Source organism: Zootermopsis nevadensis, unplaced genomic scaffold (assembly GCF_977971745.1).
Source record: "Zootermopsis nevadensis isolate Lab colony 2312 unplaced genomic scaffold, Znev_1.0 Znev_ptg000006l, whole genome shotgun sequence".
Lineage (NCBI taxonomy): Eukaryota > Metazoa > Arthropoda > Insecta > Blattodea > Termopsidae > Zootermopsis > Zootermopsis nevadensis.
The window spans coordinates 1559008-1578342 of record NW_028259138.1 but is presented as its reverse complement, the minus strand read 5'-3'; the positions used below and the strand labels follow the sequence as shown (position 1 = coordinate 1578342).

At 39.6% G+C, this 19335-nt stretch overlaps 1 protein-coding gene across 6 annotated transcripts in view; it reads left to right on the top strand.

Annotated features, from left to right (window-relative positions):
- The window catches only part of fus (epithelial splicing regulatory protein fusilli), a 186956-nt gene that overhangs the window by 117304 nt on the left and 50317 nt on the right, over nt 1–19335 (top strand). For all 6 annotated transcript variants that reach the window (XR_015533764.1, XM_022060424.2, XM_022060416.2 and 3 more), the window contains exon 5: nt 8148–8202. Coding sequence is in view for 5 of the 6 variants with exons in the window: in XM_022060424.2 (XP_021916116.1) it covers nt 8148–8202 (55 nt within the window). In the remaining variant the exon portion in view is untranslated. The remainder of the gene's footprint in view (nt 1–8147; nt 8203–19335) is intronic.

Below are 19335 nucleotides of genomic sequence, written 5' to 3'. Positions count from 1 at the left end.
ACTTGTAGACTATATGCATGGACGTTGTTATTGTCGCTGGGAATAACTTTACAGCATGATATCTGTAGAAATGTCGAGATTTTAAGTAAGCTTACATGAACTCTTTGCAGTACTTTACAGTACAGAACTCAACGTGTTACTCTCTCAGTATAGGCCTGTAAATGGGCTTCGCTTTCTCGTGAGCGTTCAACACATTGGTCTCATTCGATGCTGTCCCACCTCAGGGCGTCTTTTTGGTATTTTCTCTTGGGGGGGATTCCCACTGAAATTTTAAGCTCACTTCTCCTTTGTCCCAGGAGTGCTACTTGTCCGCTCACCTTATCCCCTTATATTTAGTCACTCTAACCGCGTTAGAAAACAGCTTACTGTATTAGAATAAACTTCCAAAGATCTTATTTTCTCCATCCGCTTTCAAATTAATCTTACGTAGGGTCTGATATTTTCTTCAGTACTAAGTTTTCAGACACCAAGGTTTAACACAGTTTTACAGAAGGCAAACAATTCAAATTTCCATCTAGAGCCGACGTTAGAAATGCCTCCACTCCACTATACATTTTCATGACGTTGGCCATAGTTAAGCTTCAGGGACGGCTATACGTTTGCAATAAGAACTATGTCATTCAGTAATATGGCGTCGTAAGGTGAGCGACTAAGCAAGAGGGCGCAGCCCCTGGATCTTCTGCCAGGCCAGTTCCTGCTGCAAAAACTTATTGACCCCAAATGACCTTGAGCGTAAGAGATTACCGCCCGCAAGACAAGAATTTGAAGAAACCTGTAGTGCCATTGCCAAGGACTCGAGGTTAGCGACCCTCCCTAAAAGCAAGACGAATCTGAGAAAGTGCGCATGGAAATTCATAGGGACTGTACTAATGTTGCTACTTGGCCCCTCCGGAAGCATCATCGCCCTCTCTCTCTTTCACCAATGCGATTCTTATACGTGTTCATCCGTCCAACTATATATTTCGTTTTAGTAGCCTACCTGGAATTTCTATGAAAGTTCGTATGGGATATCTGTACTAGAGTTCAAATCAGCCCAAATAGTCTTTAGTATATGTAAAGTTAAAAAAAATACTCTTTTTTTCAAATCTAAGACCTACGAAAAAAATGCGTGGTATTAAATATAGAATTATTAAATATTTGCAACTATTATTTGAAACGTTTTCTGTCCAGTGGGTGAATACTTCATGGATCAGGCTTCGAGAATAAAGAATACCTCTTGTACAATGTATCTTTATGCAGTTAGAGTTACAACATTATATTGGAGTCCGAAATAAACGAACTTACCAAGCCAGGAGGTGGTTTGCAAACGTGTATATATTTTCCACATCCATGGTCTGCTGTTATTCTGGCCACGATAATAATCTAGGCCAACACATTGCAACTCGACCCTCTGTACCAATCCGTTCCTCCTTTTTCGAACTCAAGGTCGTCCGAGTCGATGCCTTGGTCCAAGGTGACGAGTGACAGCACGGAGTGTAATGGAGGGAGATAATGAAATTGTCGTATATGTTTGTCGTTTGGTTTGGGGATGAAGTAATCATGAGGCATTTGCAATCAAAATAGCTTATCCTTAAAGATGTTTGTAGTGTCGTTAAAATTAGAACAGGCGCCTTTCTTTACCTTGCAGATATAGTTTCGAACTTTCCGGCGTTAAAGCTAACACGCAGGTATTGATCAAATTCCAGCAGAATTAATTAAAGTTGGTGGCAAAAAGTTGCATATTTAGATCCATAAGCTTATTCATTTAATTTGGGATGAGGAAGAGATGCCACAACAGTGGAAGGAATCCATAATTATTCCCTTTAATAAGAAGACTGAGTGTGGTAATTACCGAGTAATTTCTCTGCTATCAACCTCATACAAAATTCTATAAAACATTCTTCTGGCGAGATTAACTCCATATGTGAATTAAATTGTTGGGAATACTCACGTAACAGATCGTAAACTCATCAGATCTTCTACGTTCGTGAGATACTAGAGAAAAAATGGGAGTACATTGGGACTGTACATCGATTGTTTATAGATTTAAAAAAAGCTTACAACTCTGTTAAGAGAGAAGTGTTATACAATATTCTCATTGAATTTGGATTCCCACAGAAGCTAGTTAGTCTAATAAAACGTGCTTAAATAGAACCTGTAGTAAAGTTCGTATAGGTAAATATTTATCTGACTCATTTTCCATTAAGAACGGTCTGAAACAAGGAAATGCTTTGTCTCCATTGCTCTTTAATTTTTAGCTAGAATACGCCATCAGGAAAGTCCAAGGTAGGCAGGAGGGTTTGCATTTGAATGGGACACATCAGCTATTGGCATATGCTGATGATTTTAATTTATTGAGTGACGATATAAATACAATAAAGAGGAACACAGAAGGTTTACTAGAAGCTAGTAGAAAGGCGGGCCTAGAAATAAATTCGGAAAAAAACTAAATACATATTAGAATCCCGTCAGCAGACAGGCGGACCAAATGATATTAGGGTGGCTAATAAAATGTTTGGGAACAACAATATCAATTCAAAATGATATTCACGAGGAAATTAGTAGGAGACTAAATTCTGGAACTGCTTACTACTTTTCAGTTCAAGATATTTTGTCTTCCCGTCTGATTTCTAAGAACCTAAAGATTAAAATATACAAACCAAATCAAACAAGCTAACCTCACATCCGGAAAGATTCTACTGTGCAGATGGTTTATTGTGTTTCAGATGAACCGTGATGATTTCTAATAAATGTGTGTGAAAACAGTATGAATTGAATATCGTATAAACATTTCTGACTGGGAAATCAATAATGAAGGCAGGTCCGCCACTTGAAGCTTTGTATAAATTCAGATTTCTTCTCCGGATATAAAAGCTGATGCCGGACCGAGTGTGACAATTTCAAAGTTAAATTTGACCTTGCAGGGTGTTGTATATTAAGTGAACTCAATAGGTTGGATATCAAGATCGGTGGTGTATGCAGCAGTCTGTTGACCGCCGAAGTCGGGCCTTACCCGACATCCATCTCGCCATACGACGGTTAGGCGTGTATTGACGTGGCGCACTTCGTCACCAACGTCGGTCCATTACATCCTTAAGACGGTAGAGTCTAACCCGACATCCATCCGTAGCATTAGCTGCCGTACGATGCTAGCAGTGGTATGAAAAAAAAGTGCACTTATAATAAATGTTACGTGACAGTAGCGTATCGTGCTTCTCTTCATTGTCTGCTGGTGACCGATGGATGACCCAGTTTTCAACAACTTTTCTGTAATTATACTCATTAAAGCAGAAATGCCAACAAATACAACGCCATCTGACAGCGAATGCGTTTTTGGGTCGAACCTCCATCTGTACCGGCCTCGAAGCTAGAAGTGTGAAGTTAAATAAACAACAAAACTTTGCGAGAAACTCTAGTTGTATTTCTGCAAGAATCAATGGCCGCTACTGGCTGTGAAAGCAGGACGTTGCTCCCGCCAAGCACCTGGACAGCTCGAATTGAAAGGAATTTCTGTGCGATGCAGACCTCTTCAGTCAATGCATTATCAGCACTGTTCCCAACGTCGTCAGGCAGTTTACAATTAACAATACATAAACATCATTTCGTATCACAGTTGGAAATAAGATACATTCTTTTCCTATAGCGCGGCCATTCTCAGTCCCTTCCCCGTGGCGGCGCGCTGAAAAACAGCAAATTTCTCAGGCCACACCAAATTATATATTAATGTAAAGTTGTGTCAGTGATGCTTAACTGTAGTCATATTATTCTTTGAGTCGTTTTATTTTTTATTAGAGTAGTGTTTTATAATAATAAGCATTACAATTAATAGAAACATTCAATTAATTGACGGTATTTTAAGAACGAGTAATACATAACGACGATGGAGAAAGTGGAAAACTCCATGGCCCAGGCATTACCTTCGTAGTTGCAGAATTGTAAAAAGTTAAATATATTTATAAAATCTCGAAGTTCATTACGGTATTCAAAAAGCTCGGCGTTGGACCCTGTTCAGCCAGGTAAATCCTGTCTCTACCTTTACTCTCAATTTATATTACTTATCTATATCAACGCTTTGGTCTACAATTATTATTCAAATTTATCGAGACCAATCTCCCTTCACCAAGGCCTGTGTGTCCAACCAATCTCGCCTTGATGTAATTGGCCGAATGATGTTACGTGGGATTGCTTAATTTACATAATTCTTTTACTTCAAGATCGTATTGCTATTGCTACATTTGTGATTTGTCTTTAAATATGTAGAATCGCTTTTGAATTCTAAATATCGCTGCACATTTGTTGTGAAACTAAGGTGTAACTTGATAGTAAGCAAAAACATAAAGTACCATCCTCCCCAATCTCCACAAAATTAAATAGACTAGTTGTCGCCAACAGAGATTCGTCCCGAAGGTTTACAAGATCATTCGGAAAATTTTCATAAGAAAATCGTAATAAAAATGTGGAGTTTCCAGCATGATCTGTAAGGTTTCACACCATTCAGTTGTATCTGCACTTTTTGCAGATACAAATTGTATTGTAACGATTGTCAGGTAACGAGTCTACACTAAGAGTTGTAACTAATCAACAGATATGACAAAATTTTACTTGGACTTCAGGAGTGACTCTTTCTCCGTCTCCAGGTAGCTGGAAAGTGGACTTTTTTATCCTGTAGTTCCTATAATTCCCAGGTACAGAATTACAACCCGTTGTGAGAGTTCTGTGCGTAACATACTGGAGTGAAGTACGTCTTTTTCGCTCGTGTTTACCCATCATATTTACTGGATCAGCTGAGTATCAAAAGATAAGATGATGTTAAAAGAAGCAGAATTACTGATAAAGGTCGGCAGGATTTGTATAATGTGCAGTTTGGATAACTACTAAAAAGTCAAGTTTTCCAGAGAATGTAGCGCAGAACTGAATGTAATGAATGCGCTGTTTTCTGAACGGACTGAGTTGCTGAGGCCTGTCGATACTTGTCAGTTGCATCTGAAATGTAAAACCGCTATGCAGCACAGCGGAGAGGTGACCTTGCCTGAATTCAAATTACAGAGCGTCAGATCAATTCAGATTCAAGTGTCTACGTATTTATTACTGAACATCGCGGTGCGTCGCTTAACACTACGCTTGCTGGCTCGTATTTTAGAGGTCTTAGAGACCTTAGAGACCCCTTAAAGTATTCCAGTAATTCATAATTGCAAATATACACATTAATTTAAATTCATACACAGTTACTCTAAATTCTGACTCAATTTTTTATCTGTGCTTGTGCGAAACAACTACGAGGTATAGAATACCACTTGGACAAAGTATAGTAGTTCTTCAGGTGATCAAGAAGGACATTTACTATTTTAAATCCATATTCTTATTTACAAACACCCACTATTCAGTCATTCTGAATCATTTCAGTTTAGTCCACATCTCATTCTGTTTCATCTGACGTCTAGTCTGATATCACATATAAAACTCTCACCGGTTAAACGTCGGAAAACGTGTACCAAACAAGTGTAACAACCCAGAAGACAGTCATCTTCATATTCGTCGCCGTGATAACCCGAGATCTCACATCCAGGGTAGATGATGTTTATGCCCACATTAATATTTTAATTTTCTGCGATTTTCAAGCGCGAGTACCAGATGTAAACACAAATGGGAGTAATCGGAGTTACGGATTGCCGAATAAGGCAGTGTTGCTTAGTGTGAATTGAATTTTAATTTATCGCTGTTTCTATTATATTTCTTCAACGTTTAACTAGAAGTGAGTTGTAATCAACGTATTTATCGATTGTCATTCGACTGAGTTTGCAATTTTTTATCTCTTTGGTAGTGATAATATGCCGTCAAACCCAGATCGGCCGCATGCGGCCGTGACCTTAGCTTATTGCAAGATTATAATCAACTCTAAAAGCAAACAAAAGCTAATGTCTGTGATACTTGACTGGAGCAGCGCGTCGTAAGTGCATTCAGGGGAAGGGGTGGTGGTGGAATAAAGAGGTAGTCGTATAAGATTTTGGGGCGGACAAAGTTCTAGCGCAATTTAGTCATTCATTCATTATTGGGGGTTGAAATTTTTGTGATGATAGATTGTTAAAAAAACATACAATTTTAGGGTTCTTTTGTTAATTGGTGTACTTTATCATATGAGGTGTGATGGCCTGATGTTCGTTTATGCCATAACTTGTAGCCGGAAAGTTACACAGTAATGAGTGTCTATTTTATTTGTAGTTAATTTTGGAAATAAAAAACGACAACATGGCCACTGCTAAAGAATATTTTGTGTGATGATAATAAATAATTATTAGTTATAATATGAGTTGTGAAATTTGTATGGCCACATGTTTTAAACACATAGGCTTGTCTCAATAGTGTTGATAGTATTTACAACTACGTATCCTCGGAACCCTAAAATGCACCACTCACCAGCGGTGAATGCGCAGAAACTATGGCCTCTAGCTTCAGGTTCCTTATTTTGAATCTAGAGCGTTTAATTGAGTAGCACTGGGTGATAATTGGTGATAATGCCTGTTGAAACCAATGCGGAGGCACACGGCCATGTTGGCAGTGTGTTGCGGTCAGAATTTCATCCGTGTAATTTGTCCTGTGAAGTATCAGGTGTGATGTGGTGTAATAGTGTCGTTAGTGGGACGTTCTGCTTCAGCATTTTCAGGAAATGTGGAATTCAGGGCCAGTTATGTTCTGAAACGTTCGTACAACGAAGCAAGGATTTTTGTGGCTGTCTTTTCTTCTGTAGAAGAAGTAAAATGGTGGTTTCAGTGAAGGTGAAGTTGTCCTGTGCCGTAGCACTACGCCATAACGACTAATAGAGACGTGATTATACATAATTCTATACGTATTACAAACCTTACAGTTACACGTCGTTTCACACTCCGACCGCTTTTTCCCTAAAGACGTCCATGCTGCAGCTCAGGCGGTTAGTAACCGGATTCTTAACGTGGAGGTCAGGGTTCGCTCCCAGGGCAGTCCGTGTGGGATTTGTGGTAGATAAAGTGGCGCTGGGGCAGATTCAAATGCTTTGGTTTTTCCCTGTTCATGTAATTCCACGGTTGCTCCGTATAAATGATGTATTATCATTTGGTTGATGGACGGTGGGCCCCGTCGCATTTCCACAGAGACACAGTCACCCCCTAGCAAGAAAAGAGTAAATTTTACTGTCTACTTTCTCTTTGTTGTGCCCCATCAGTTGCCTAGACTTGAGGGACAGAGTGAATCAGAGGCCACTTATTCCGACAGAAATGTGTGATTATTTTTCTGTCTTTACGGAAGCTTCCAAAATAGTGCTACAGAATAGACCAGGATAATTTTTTCCCCAGTTTTATATAGAGCACAGCCCTTTCTTGAGTGACTGTTGTTTTATGAAAGACGTTGGTTCATTATTGTGTTCATAAAATTCTGCTTGAAGTTAATTGAATGCAGTGCGCATCCTAACCCCTGTTTATGTACGATATATTTTAATATTGTCTTCCCATCTATGCTAATTTCTACCAGGCTTTTTACAAAATTTGTATGCAGTTTTCGCATAACGCGTTACCTTTCCCTCCATCTCAGTTCCTCGTATATTTTTCCCGATTCGCCGTTCATTATCACCTTAGTGTTTATGTAAATTTCTTTTATCATTTGTGTTCTGTAGTAGTTCGTATTAATGTTAAAATGCAACTTCAAAATCCGCTTGTACTTGCTAATTGTTGCAGTTAGAATTGTCAATATGCATAGCCTGTTTCTTGTCGAGCAGTTTTGTCGGCCTGTGCCGTTCCTTGCTTGTGTACATACGAATACGAATGCATATAAAAGGTAAAGTTGTCCCTGGTACTTAACTAAGTATCACGCCATGAAGAGGCATAACTCCACTTTTCTTGACCTCGGCATTAGGTAGAGGTTAGTGGTCATCTTCGCGATCCTGCAGCTATATCCCCGTTGAACGAACCCCTGGTTTTGCTAACACTTCGTTAAGAATCTTTGTAAGCTTCATTCTTAATATATATCAAGTTCTCACTAGTTTAGACAGCGTCGTAGAACGGGAATAGAACCGAACCTCGGGAGTTGCTGTGAGTGAAATAGAACATTTTATTTATTTCCAAACTGCGGGTTATAGCACAGCCAGCAGTTAAGTGCTGTTGATTTAAATTTATTCTAAAGTATTTTGTTTTTCTTTTCAGGCCATAAGTTTGACAATCCAGAGACTGTGAACCTCAGGCTGGAGCCCGGAATATGGTGAGTAGAATGCGCCATGGCGTTTCAATTCCTGTCGCTTGAATTGAAGGATAATTCATACAGGCCTCTGGCACCGCAGTACCAATGAACCGGTTTTGCGAGTACGATGTAATTTAGATTATTTTTAAGAGAGTTCGGGTCACACTGACAACATGTTACGTAACTTAAACTGTTGCATACACGTTAATGTTCGAAGATGGCCGTCTTCTGGGTTGTAGCGACGCGTAGCCTGGTAGAAGTCCTTGCTGCTGCCACAACCCAGAAGACAGCTGTCTTCTTCTTCTTCTTCTTCTTCTTCTTATTATTTTCATCTTCACTTTAATCCGAACATTAATTTTATTTCCTGTTAGTGTTTATTATTTTTTCTTTCTCTCAGTCGTATTTCTTACTCCTCCCCTTCTTTTCGAGCTTCTTCCTTGTCTTTTCAATATTCTTCCTTTACTTATTCTGCTTAACGTTCCTTCTTATTTTCCCTTACTACAACATCGATTAAGCCATTTTGCCTCATCCTGCTCAGAATATTTTCTGAGGCTCTTAAACCGCCATGATATCCTTGGGTGGGGGAGGAGCTCGTTGCTAGACAACACAGAAGTAATGGAAATATTTGGCTTCTCTGATTGCAGGTACACATTTTTTTGTGCATCTCATTGATATTCTTGTCAATTTATTGCGGATACAAGACTTCTGCTGTTGCACTGCAAATATTACCCTTAGTAGAGTCAGAAATTAGTTTACCTGCATTTTGTAACATACTTGACACAACAGAAGTTTCAAAATATTGTAGACTTAAGTGAAATCTATATTTTACATGCTGTACCAACTTCTTTTGTGATAATCACGTAATGAAGTTTACGAAATTTCGATTTAATCTTCTCATAACGTGGGAGTTAAATTGTACCTTCCACACAATATTCAAACTTGCCTACATGTTGGTGTAGAAATGAACTACCAAATTTAACTGAAATTTGTTTTAGTTTCGGAGGTGAAACATTCTGTTTCTTTTACGCGAACCCAGCACACAGCTCCCATCGTACACGCCTGTTTCAGAGAACCTTATGACTGCGCTCTGAGCAGTGACACCGCTATAAACTGCTCATTAATATGCACATGTTACTTATCACGTACACACGTGTTACGTTAAGAAATCCGTTTTGACAAACGTGTTCAGAGTTGGAGCACAGAATCTCTTTAAAGTTAGCAAATTTGAAACTACGAAATAAAGTATGTGAGTTTATAATTCCCGTGTATTTCAAAGTCTCGGGAACTTCGTAATTTTTTGTAATATGTCAGTCTTATTATGAGGGCATGTCAACCCCCACGTTCTACTCCGAAGCTGGGGAACCATCCCTTGTCAACTGTCCGTCACTACTTATTCAACATATTTGCATGATACTGTTAGAGCTAGATTGTCAGGACAAGTTGGGTCTAGCTTGTTTTGGGACAACGAGAAGATGTTAAGTGGCAGGTTTCTGTGGGTGATATAGTGATCAGCTGAGTGACTGTCAGCTCCTCAAGAGAAACTTCTCCATGGAGACACGAGTAGTTAACTCAGTTATTGGTCTGTTCCAACCGCCTGGCAAAGTTCACTGCTGCTAATAAGTGTGCCATCATCTGAAGGATAAAATGTTATTTGAACATGATAACAGTTGCTACGAAAATATATTTATCTTCTTATTCAGAAATCAGAGATAGCGCCGTAAAATTCGTTTATTAGGTTGTCGTTGAACTGGACCAGGAAGGCTTGCTCTCTGATTTGTATTTATGTTAGAAATATAATTCAGTGATGATGCTGTCTGTTTGTCTACAAGCAAAATTTCCATAAATGTTTTCAACAATAATTATCTGTAGTTAAGAGATTGTTTAATAAGTATCAGTTAGCATTAACTGAACATTCTGTGTACTGTACACCAAAAACATACAACAAGTTTCCACAGTTAATTCTCACACAATATCCAAAGTTCTGATTAGTAGCATATTTTCCAGACGTTAGATTTTTCCCTAATGTCGGGTTTTGGTATTAGCTGTTTAAACATTCATGTTTTACTACCAGAGAGTTTATTTTTTATTTAATTAATGTATTAAGACACGTACTGAACCGAATCTGGAGCAGGCTCCATTTGACTTTAGTATCACCATTTGTAGGTAAGTAGAAACGGTAAATATGTGTACCAGGAAACCCGAAAATTGCAGTTATGTCAAAATCTGGTGTGTGTAAACAAATTTATCTTCTCTTGCAGTTACATATTCTCTCTATGCAATACAGGAAGTGAGTGAACAGTTGATAAAAGGACCGATATTAATAACATCTGAACATCACCGCGGGCCATGCTGCCGTGTCTTAGCTGTGTTTGTCTTCAGCAGTATGTTTGTCCTTTTCGGTTTAAAGTTTAGTATTTGCCATAGGAAATTGCCCTCTTGATATAACCTTATCTTCTTGTTGCCATGCACTGTATCAAGAGGAGACGCACTGTGATCTTCGGTTTATATACTATATGAACCGCATTAAAGTAAGTGGGGCACAGAAGAGGTGTTAGCTTACGAATTCCACAGTGGGAATAAAATGTAATATTTACGTTCCGATAAGAGTGGCGACTGCAGTGAAAAAAGCATTTGGATAGTTTATGGAACATGAACTTTTTAACGTAAATACGTCTATATTTTAGGATCAGTGTCATTCGGCAAAAAGTGAAACTAAAAAGTGTAACTGCATTGTTATGTTACCTAGCAAACGTCAATTGTTTACTTAGCATTGTTGTTACCTATAAAACATTTCATTACATTACTTTACATTTCATTACATTACATTACTTTACATTACATTCATCTACCACAGACCCATCTTAAGCGTAACTAATTCAAATTAAATAAGCAATGTCTTAATCAGACTTATCTCAATTGTAAAGCATGTATGAAGGAAATATTTAGAATAAAGCCAATATATAAACTTCTTTTCTGTATAGACGTATTTACGTCTAATTCTCCGGAACCGTGGTTCCACTATCACTTTTTTCGTGGAAAATCTTCGAATATAGAGACAATTTTTAGCAACGGTCTAGCGTGCACTTTATATTTTCAAAAGTTTTATTGCCCATTTTCACATTTTCCTTTACAGATAAATAAAACCTGGAAATGTTTACAGACTTTTATAATGGGAAGGAAGTGTGTGTGTGTGTGGGGAGGGGGCTCTTTTACCGAAGAAAATTTAAAACTTTCTCCTTCAATTTCTTTTTATACAAGACATATTACATTCCAGTGTGGGTAAATAAATAATAAGCCGATTCCGTAAGGTGGTGATGTTGGAAGTGACAGCGTCTTAATTTTGAGTACACAAAAGTAAATATTGGAAAATTTGTATCACATTTTGCTTACTTTTCTATTTTAAAACATTTAATTGTTAAATTTAAGTGAATTGTTTAAGCTGTTTTAAGATATGTTCCCCGGTTTTTCAAGGAAAGATGGGAAAAAATCCAGAACATTTTCAGGATGATCGGTCGATTCTCCATCAGGATTCGAATTGCACGTCTTCTGTAAGCGAGTGACACAGAAACTTGTACGAATCCACTCGACCGAAAATGTTGACGTGTCGGAAATTTCTGTGGCATATTGAAATGCCAATAGAGACTGATTTCTTGCATCCTCAATTTGTGGGATTTTCTGCACTGTACCATTAAATACATATAAGTATAAGGAATTTGTTGTAATAGAATAACGATAAATCGTAAAAATACATCATCCACTTAAAAATGTGATTTTATTCGGTTTTCAAGTTACGTAACACAGTTTTGTAACTTTGTTTTGTGTGGCCTGGATGAGAGAGACAACAAGCGCATGTTCGTAGTTTCGGTGGGTAAGACCCTCGGAAAGCGGCCAGTTGGAAAACCGAAAAGATGATAATGAGTCGTAGGAAAATGGGAATGGAGGATGGAAATGACTAGGAATTGTGTCCAGTGGCGGGCTTTGGTATTAGCTGTTCTGCGTCTGATACCAGTGACTTAATGTTACTAAAATGATACAAATTTAAGTTACTACGACTGTCAGCTGTCGGTTGGCAAGCAGCTTACTTAACGTCACTGTCAGCTGCAGAGCTTACTGATCGTTGGGTAAGATGGAAAGATGGTAACGTACAATGAACTGGAGAGGAATGAGCAGGAAACGATCGTGACGTATTCCAGACCACTGTTTCAGAACTAACATGGAGAAAGTGGGGAACTCCATGAAAATTTTCATAACTGTATCTCGGCCGAGATATCAACCGAGCGCATTCAGAATATAAAGCGGCTTACCTGCTAAGTAACATAGTAATCTGCTGTCTGAATGAAGGAATTTGCATTTGGTTAGATGTGCTTAGTCTATTATACGTACAGCGTTGAATGAGTTCTGTTCGCGTTCCCAATACGCAACATTTATTCTTGCCCTCAGCGTCTTATCAGTAAGATTTCTCAAAGTCAGCTTCTCCTGCAGTCATATCGTTTCTGGCCTTTGACTTCGCTAGGAATCTTGGAGATACAGTAAATTCTTAAAATGGCTGTGATTTTGAATTGTGTATATAGTGAGACACCACGTAACCGCTAAACCCATCAGGGCCTTTCTTAAAGAACACTTCTAGCCACTCAGTCGAGAAGGAAATTTTTCATCTGCCTTCGGTGGAATTCAGTCCTTCATGACCCTGTTAACCAAATCCTACCATTTGACTCTGCCCTGTGTCTGTCTAGTTCAATATCCTTTCGAAGATGTCTGTCTTCTGAGATGTTGCGGCGCTGGTACACGTTGACCGATGTTTCAGATGTGTTTATTGCCTCCATCATCAGACAGTTCTTCCTGCAGGTAACAGCAGTTAAAGAGTAGTTTCAGAGCGAACCACTGAACAAATCAGTGAAGAAACTGGTCTCAGTTTGGACGAATGGGGCGTTGCCCTCAAGTATTCGAGAGGCTTCAAGTAATGCAAGATGTGATGGATTTTAAATGTGTGTTGCTGTGTGAACTGAAGTGGAATCGGCTAGATAAAGCTGAAGATAGGGACACGCAGGGGTCAAGATTCAAGACCTATCCCCTCCCTCTGATGGCTTAAGACTGCACTTTAGAACTGCGTGTGCAGTGGCGGAGATTACCGTCAGTGACGTTCTTTCCTTCTTTTCTTCTTTCTTATATTTCTTCAGTTCTTTTATTTTTTTCAAATGCCCACCCATATCGCCTCACTGGCGTGGCATGACAAAGGGTGGGCAGAGTGACGCAATCTAAATCTGTTTTTGCCACTTGTTTTATACGGTTGTGAAAAGTATTTTCTTATTTTAAGGAATTAATGTAAATTAGAAGCGCTTTAAGACAAAATAAAAAGAATACGAAGGACGAAGCAACCCGGGAATGTAAGATACCATGTAATGAGAAACTTCCTAACAGGCTAGCGAAATTTAGGAGCTTTCTTTGGGCTGGGCGTGTAGCTTTGATTAAAGAGACAGGGAATGCATACCGAAGTTTGGTAGGGAATCGTCTTGGAAAACGGCCACATGGAAGGTAGCTTGAAGACTTATCGTAGGAAGGCACATTTTGACAAAGAGACGAAGATGGAACTGGTCCAGGACAAGTTTACATTTGAGCAGGATTGAGGGGACGGGGGCTTTCGTGTTAGCGGCATTGGTGCATTGTGTTCAAACACTAGAGAGTAGTTGCGAAACATTATTTGTGTACACATCGTAGGAATTTCAGAATAAGATGATGAGACATTTTAAGAAGACTGTTGTAACTGCTATTACCAAACAGTATTTACGAAACCCGTTGCTGTTTAAGAAAATAACTGTACTTGGCTTACTACTGTATTCAAAATATCTGAGCGTTCTTTAATTTAAGCCCGTGAAGGGAATAGAAATATATTACAAACCCCTAATACCGCATGTCACCATTGCGTTGTAAATAAGTTTTGCAAATGGAATATCCAGATGGACAGAAATGACCACCCCATTACATGTTCGTAAATACAATTACGCGAAGGGTCAATCTGAATCTGATCGTCTCTCAGCTGACAAGAAATATCCTTTCCTTTTATTAAAACCTAACGTTCATACCGTCTTTGAAAGATCCTGCCATTTCTATCAGACCAGTTTTAACATTGTACCTCAGTCTGAGCCTGCGTCCTTTTATGTTTTCCCTGCGAAGTTTGTATGTTTTTCGCTTCTCTCTTATTCGTACTGCATGTGTCGCCTATCTCATTCTTGTTTTCATCACCCTATGCTAACCGACGCGAACAAAGGCGGGTGGTTCAGACACACACACACACAAATAGCGTCTGCTTCACGCTTGAAGTAACTGAATTCTTTATACACTACTCTCTGAGGCTGATTGGCCGACGAGGTCACGTGATAGACGTGCAGACGCGTCCAAAGCTCGGCCACTGTCGTTTGTGTCGGCCACATCAGTGGTATTCGGTGAATGGTATAAATTATGAAGCTCATCGTAACACAGTGTCTTTCGTCCTCTTAATTACTCCCTCTGTTTTAGGTTTAAATTTTATCTTCAGCACCCTGTTACCAGTCTTTTACTTATTTCAGTGGGCCTCCACTGTAGAGACTCGTGAAATTATTTGCTTCAAATATCATGTCCTTTGCCGTTACTAAGGGACATGTCGAAATAACCGTCCATAATGTGAGGTCCTCTTTGGCGTTTCGTGACATGCTACGAGGAGCTCGTAATTTTCCGACCAACTCTCAAGGTGAAGGACTGTCTGATTATTCATTTTTCGTATCTGGGCGTCTGCCGCAACATGACGACGAGCCGTGCCGTGCCGATGTGTTCGTTCTAAGAAGGCGTGCAAAATAATTATTCTCTCCTTCTCCTGTGCATTTAAAAGCGGTCTCGCTAGAGTAAATTAACGTCATTCTTTAAATTGACAAGGTTTAAGAATTACTACAGCGGGGTTCACATATTTCCCAAATGCTTTCGAATTTGCATTCCTCGTCTGTTTCTGATGATCATTTATTACACATACGAACCAGTTTAATTTCTTTAATGTTTTTCATATTTTGCTACAATCTTGTACCAACAAATTAGCGCTAAAAATTATGACGTAGAGTGTCATGGCTCTTACTGAGAGATACCTAATTTTTCCTCTTTATTTGTTAAAGGTAGACCATACTGAAAAATGTTTCAAATAGGAATTATGTAGCTTATCAGTCTGCATCTAACAACCCTAGATTCGCCAACTGGGTTTTAATGAGATTTTTTAAAGAGTTTTACTAAATTTTTTGGAATCATTCCAGTTTTAATTAACATATGACAACATCGAACACTTTACGTTAACATTACATGCGTTTCTGCACGCGGAAGTGACCTTGAAATCGCGTGGGCGCGTCCGGAGCTGTAGACCCCACATTCACCCGTGATAATTCCATCACCCGTGCAGGTGTCAGACACCCAGCCCATGCAACGGTAACTCACTCCAGACAAATATGACGTCACTGGCAATATACGGAAAAAATCGAAATTTATGGGGCTTTTTTTCTGTCGGAACATGCTAACGCTACTTTAAGCTAACATTCACGAATTGAAAATCCAGGACCAATACAATTAACGCGCTAGAATTGTTCCTCTATGCATAGGCCACATTTCCTAACTTGTTATTTTATTGCCGACCGCACTTTGCATGCATTTTCCAAGAAATCCATCTAACTCTGAGCTTGTGTTCTTTTGACATGCTGGTATTTTACGGTGGGGGGTTGATAGCCTTCCGCGTAAAACGCACACTAGGGGACCACAACATGTCGGCTGTCCGCAATTGCTTATTCAGTATATTAATAGCTACTCACCATATCTGGACACCGTTTATTCTGTCCATAGCCTCTGGTCACTGACAAGGGACCTACTTACTTACGGTCCATTGTGTAAAAAATCTTAATATGTTCTCGTGAAATGTATATCTCATTAAGACAATTTATTTCTAACATTTTTCGAAATGGTTATATAACGAAGTATTAGATACAATCATTTGGATCTATCATTGTGATATCAGTAATTGTACTATGATTAACTTGGTAACAGTATACTTTTATTTGCAATAGACTGTAACAAAGGCCAATGAGGTATGCAGAATGGCACAAAAACACGTGAAAAATGTGTAGTCTAGCGTTTATCAACCTACGGTACGCATACCACTGGTGGTACGCGAGCCAATGTAAGAAAATCAAAAGTTAATATTTACACATATAACAGTTTTACCTGAACGCATCTGGTTAGTGGTACATTTAATATGTTAAATTAGAATTATTGGTACGTCCGCGAAAAAGGTTGAGAACCGCTGATGTAGTCCATTTGAATGCACGACGGAGCAGGTGTTCACATGCAAACAAGAACAGTAGCTGTAGTCCGCCACTTGTCAGTAATCACTTCTCCTAATAATATGTAAGATCCCCCATTCCTTGCTATCAGTCCCTCCTTAATCTGTGTTATCCGCAGGGCTACAGTCCGATATAGTACTAGCAGACGGCATTCTGTTCTGGACCTTACCACATCTTTTAGGCTTTATTTCCATAACGCAGTATGGCTTTTATTCCAACGGGGCATTTGCGTCACTGCACTGTTTCTGAGATACCGTTTTCAAATGGGGAATGATCGGATTTTGAGTGTATTCATTTATAAAGCCTTAAGTTATGTGGTTTTAATTAACACTGTATTGAGTGGTTTGTGATAGTGTTCGAGTGCTGCTTCTTCCAAGAAGGTGGTACGATTAATTACGACAAATTTGGATTAACCTGCAGATGTTAGGTAAGTGGAAATTTAACTTCGTCATTTATTGCCATAGTTAACCGCGTAAGAACATGTTTTCACTGGCATGACATCGCTTCGTTTCGTTCAATATTTTTGGGTACCTGTGTCCAAATGTTTCTTCGCCATATTGCCGAAAATAAATAGTTTGTTTTCCTTAAAGTTTATTTACACGGTTTAAAAAGTAAGTTTAATTTAGACCCAATTTAGGCACCCTTTGGTCAAAGGTGTACAGACAGACGACCCCTACAGTATTATACGTAGGCCCACGTAGATTATGCATACAGAAGTAGCGTTAATGTGAGTCGTCAGAATCTTGAAGTGGTGCATGGAAACAGATCTGCGAAAAATTACGCAACTTTTGCCACCGCAATTCTTTTGTAAAATGTAAGACAACATGGGGCGGGCGAAAAGGAATGTTTATGTAGCAACAAATCGACATCAGTAACTAAAAACGAGACAATGGAAAAAGTCAAAAACATGCACTTTTCTTGGTTCCGTATTTCTTCGCCACTTTAATTTTGACATGAACCAGCCGAGTGTCACCAAATCGTGTTCAGCTCTAAACGAGTCTGCACAGGTTGGGCTAGAAACAAGAAACTAATAACTCCATTCCATCATTGCTAATCGTCAACCTGTTGATTCTGTCTGGTTAGCTGCTATATCGCATACTGGTTGGCGCTGATGCATACTACACGGGCTCCTGGATCGTCGAGAGACCTGAGCTCGGCTGTACTCGCAGAGCTTCCCTACGTAAATGCTGGGGTAACACCACGTCATCACACTTCGTGATGAGTGTGTTCAAATTTAAAGTTATACAACCTAAGCCAGAGGTTCCCAAACTTCTATACTTTGCGCCCCCTTAAAACATTTCATAAATTTCACGCCCCCCTTCCAGAACAATTGCAAGCAAACACATTTGACATAAAATTTAGCTATGAGTATGTAGCACTGTAAGACAACTAAACTGCCTCAACCAAGCAAAGGATGTTAAAAATGTTTCTCCATATTTCGTTAAAAAAGGTTTTTCATACAAACAACACGCTCCCCCAGAAAACCACTCGCCCCCACCCCCACCCCGGGGCGCGCTCCCCACACTTTGGGAACCTCTGACCTAAGCAGTTGAAAAAGTGTCGTAACTCAAATACAAGACTGAACCAGACACAGATATCTTAAGTTTTGTCTTACGATAAGCGGCGACTGGAATTATTCCATCTTCATATCACTGAACGACAAGTCGCGTGATTAACAGACACTCCTACGTATCCTTGGGTTCAAATTTCGGCCTGGAGGTCGACTGTAAAGACTAAGTTGTTTGTGGTTTTCCTTAATCCTCCAGGAAAATGCCAGGATAACACCTTATAATTAGGCCACAACCACTTCCTACGATTTCTTTATAGCTCTTTATTTATTAGTCGTCCCATAAGAACTATTAGATACTAATAAGAATTTGGTTTAAAAGTAAAGGCAGAGAAAACGAAGTACGTGTTCGTGTCTCATCGCCAGACTACAGCTGACAAATCTTTTTAAAGTGTGAAAAAGTTCGAAGTCTTTGTCTTCCCGTCTACTGACAACAAAAGTAAAGACACACAACTATAATTTTACCCATTATTTTGTATTGGTGCGAAACCTTGTTTCTCATGTTATTAGACCACAGACTGAGAGTGTCTGGGAACAGGGTGCTTAGGGCAATATTTGGACATAGAAGGGATGAAGTTACGGGCGGCTGGGGAAAACTGCGTAATGAGGAGCTCCGTAGTTGGTGATCTTAACTAATTTGTTTTAGGGTGATGAAATCAATGAGGTTGGGTTGGGTTGGGTATGTAGCACGCATGCATTGAGGGAGACAAGAGATGAGTGCATTATTTTTGTTGATAAGCCCGATGGGATGAGAGCCCTCGAAAGATGTAGATGCAGGTGGGAGGATCATATTAAAATTAATCTCTGAGAACTAGGGTTTGGGAGTGCGGATTGGATTTGTCTGGCTCAGCATAAGGACCTATGTGAACAGAATTATTATCTCTCATTCTGTAAAAGGCAGGGAATTTCTTGACTGGCTGAGAGTACTGTGCGTTAGCTTCTCAAGAGCTGTAAAGTAAAGTTTGTCCCACTATACGCCATGTAGGCGTTTGGGGTGAGTGGAGGTATAGCTCCTCTCTTCCTTGACCTCGGCACTAGATGGGGGTGAGTGGTCAGCATCACGCCCCGGCCGGCTTTACCCCCGGGAAAGGACCCCGATACCCATTGTAGAGGAGGCTGGGTGGGCCCCAGAGCCGGTCTGGACGCAGAGGCTAGAGGAAAAATCCTCTGCCCCCGTCGGGGATCGAACCCCGGTCGTCCAGCCCGTAGCTAGTCACTATACTGACTGAGCTATCCCGGCTC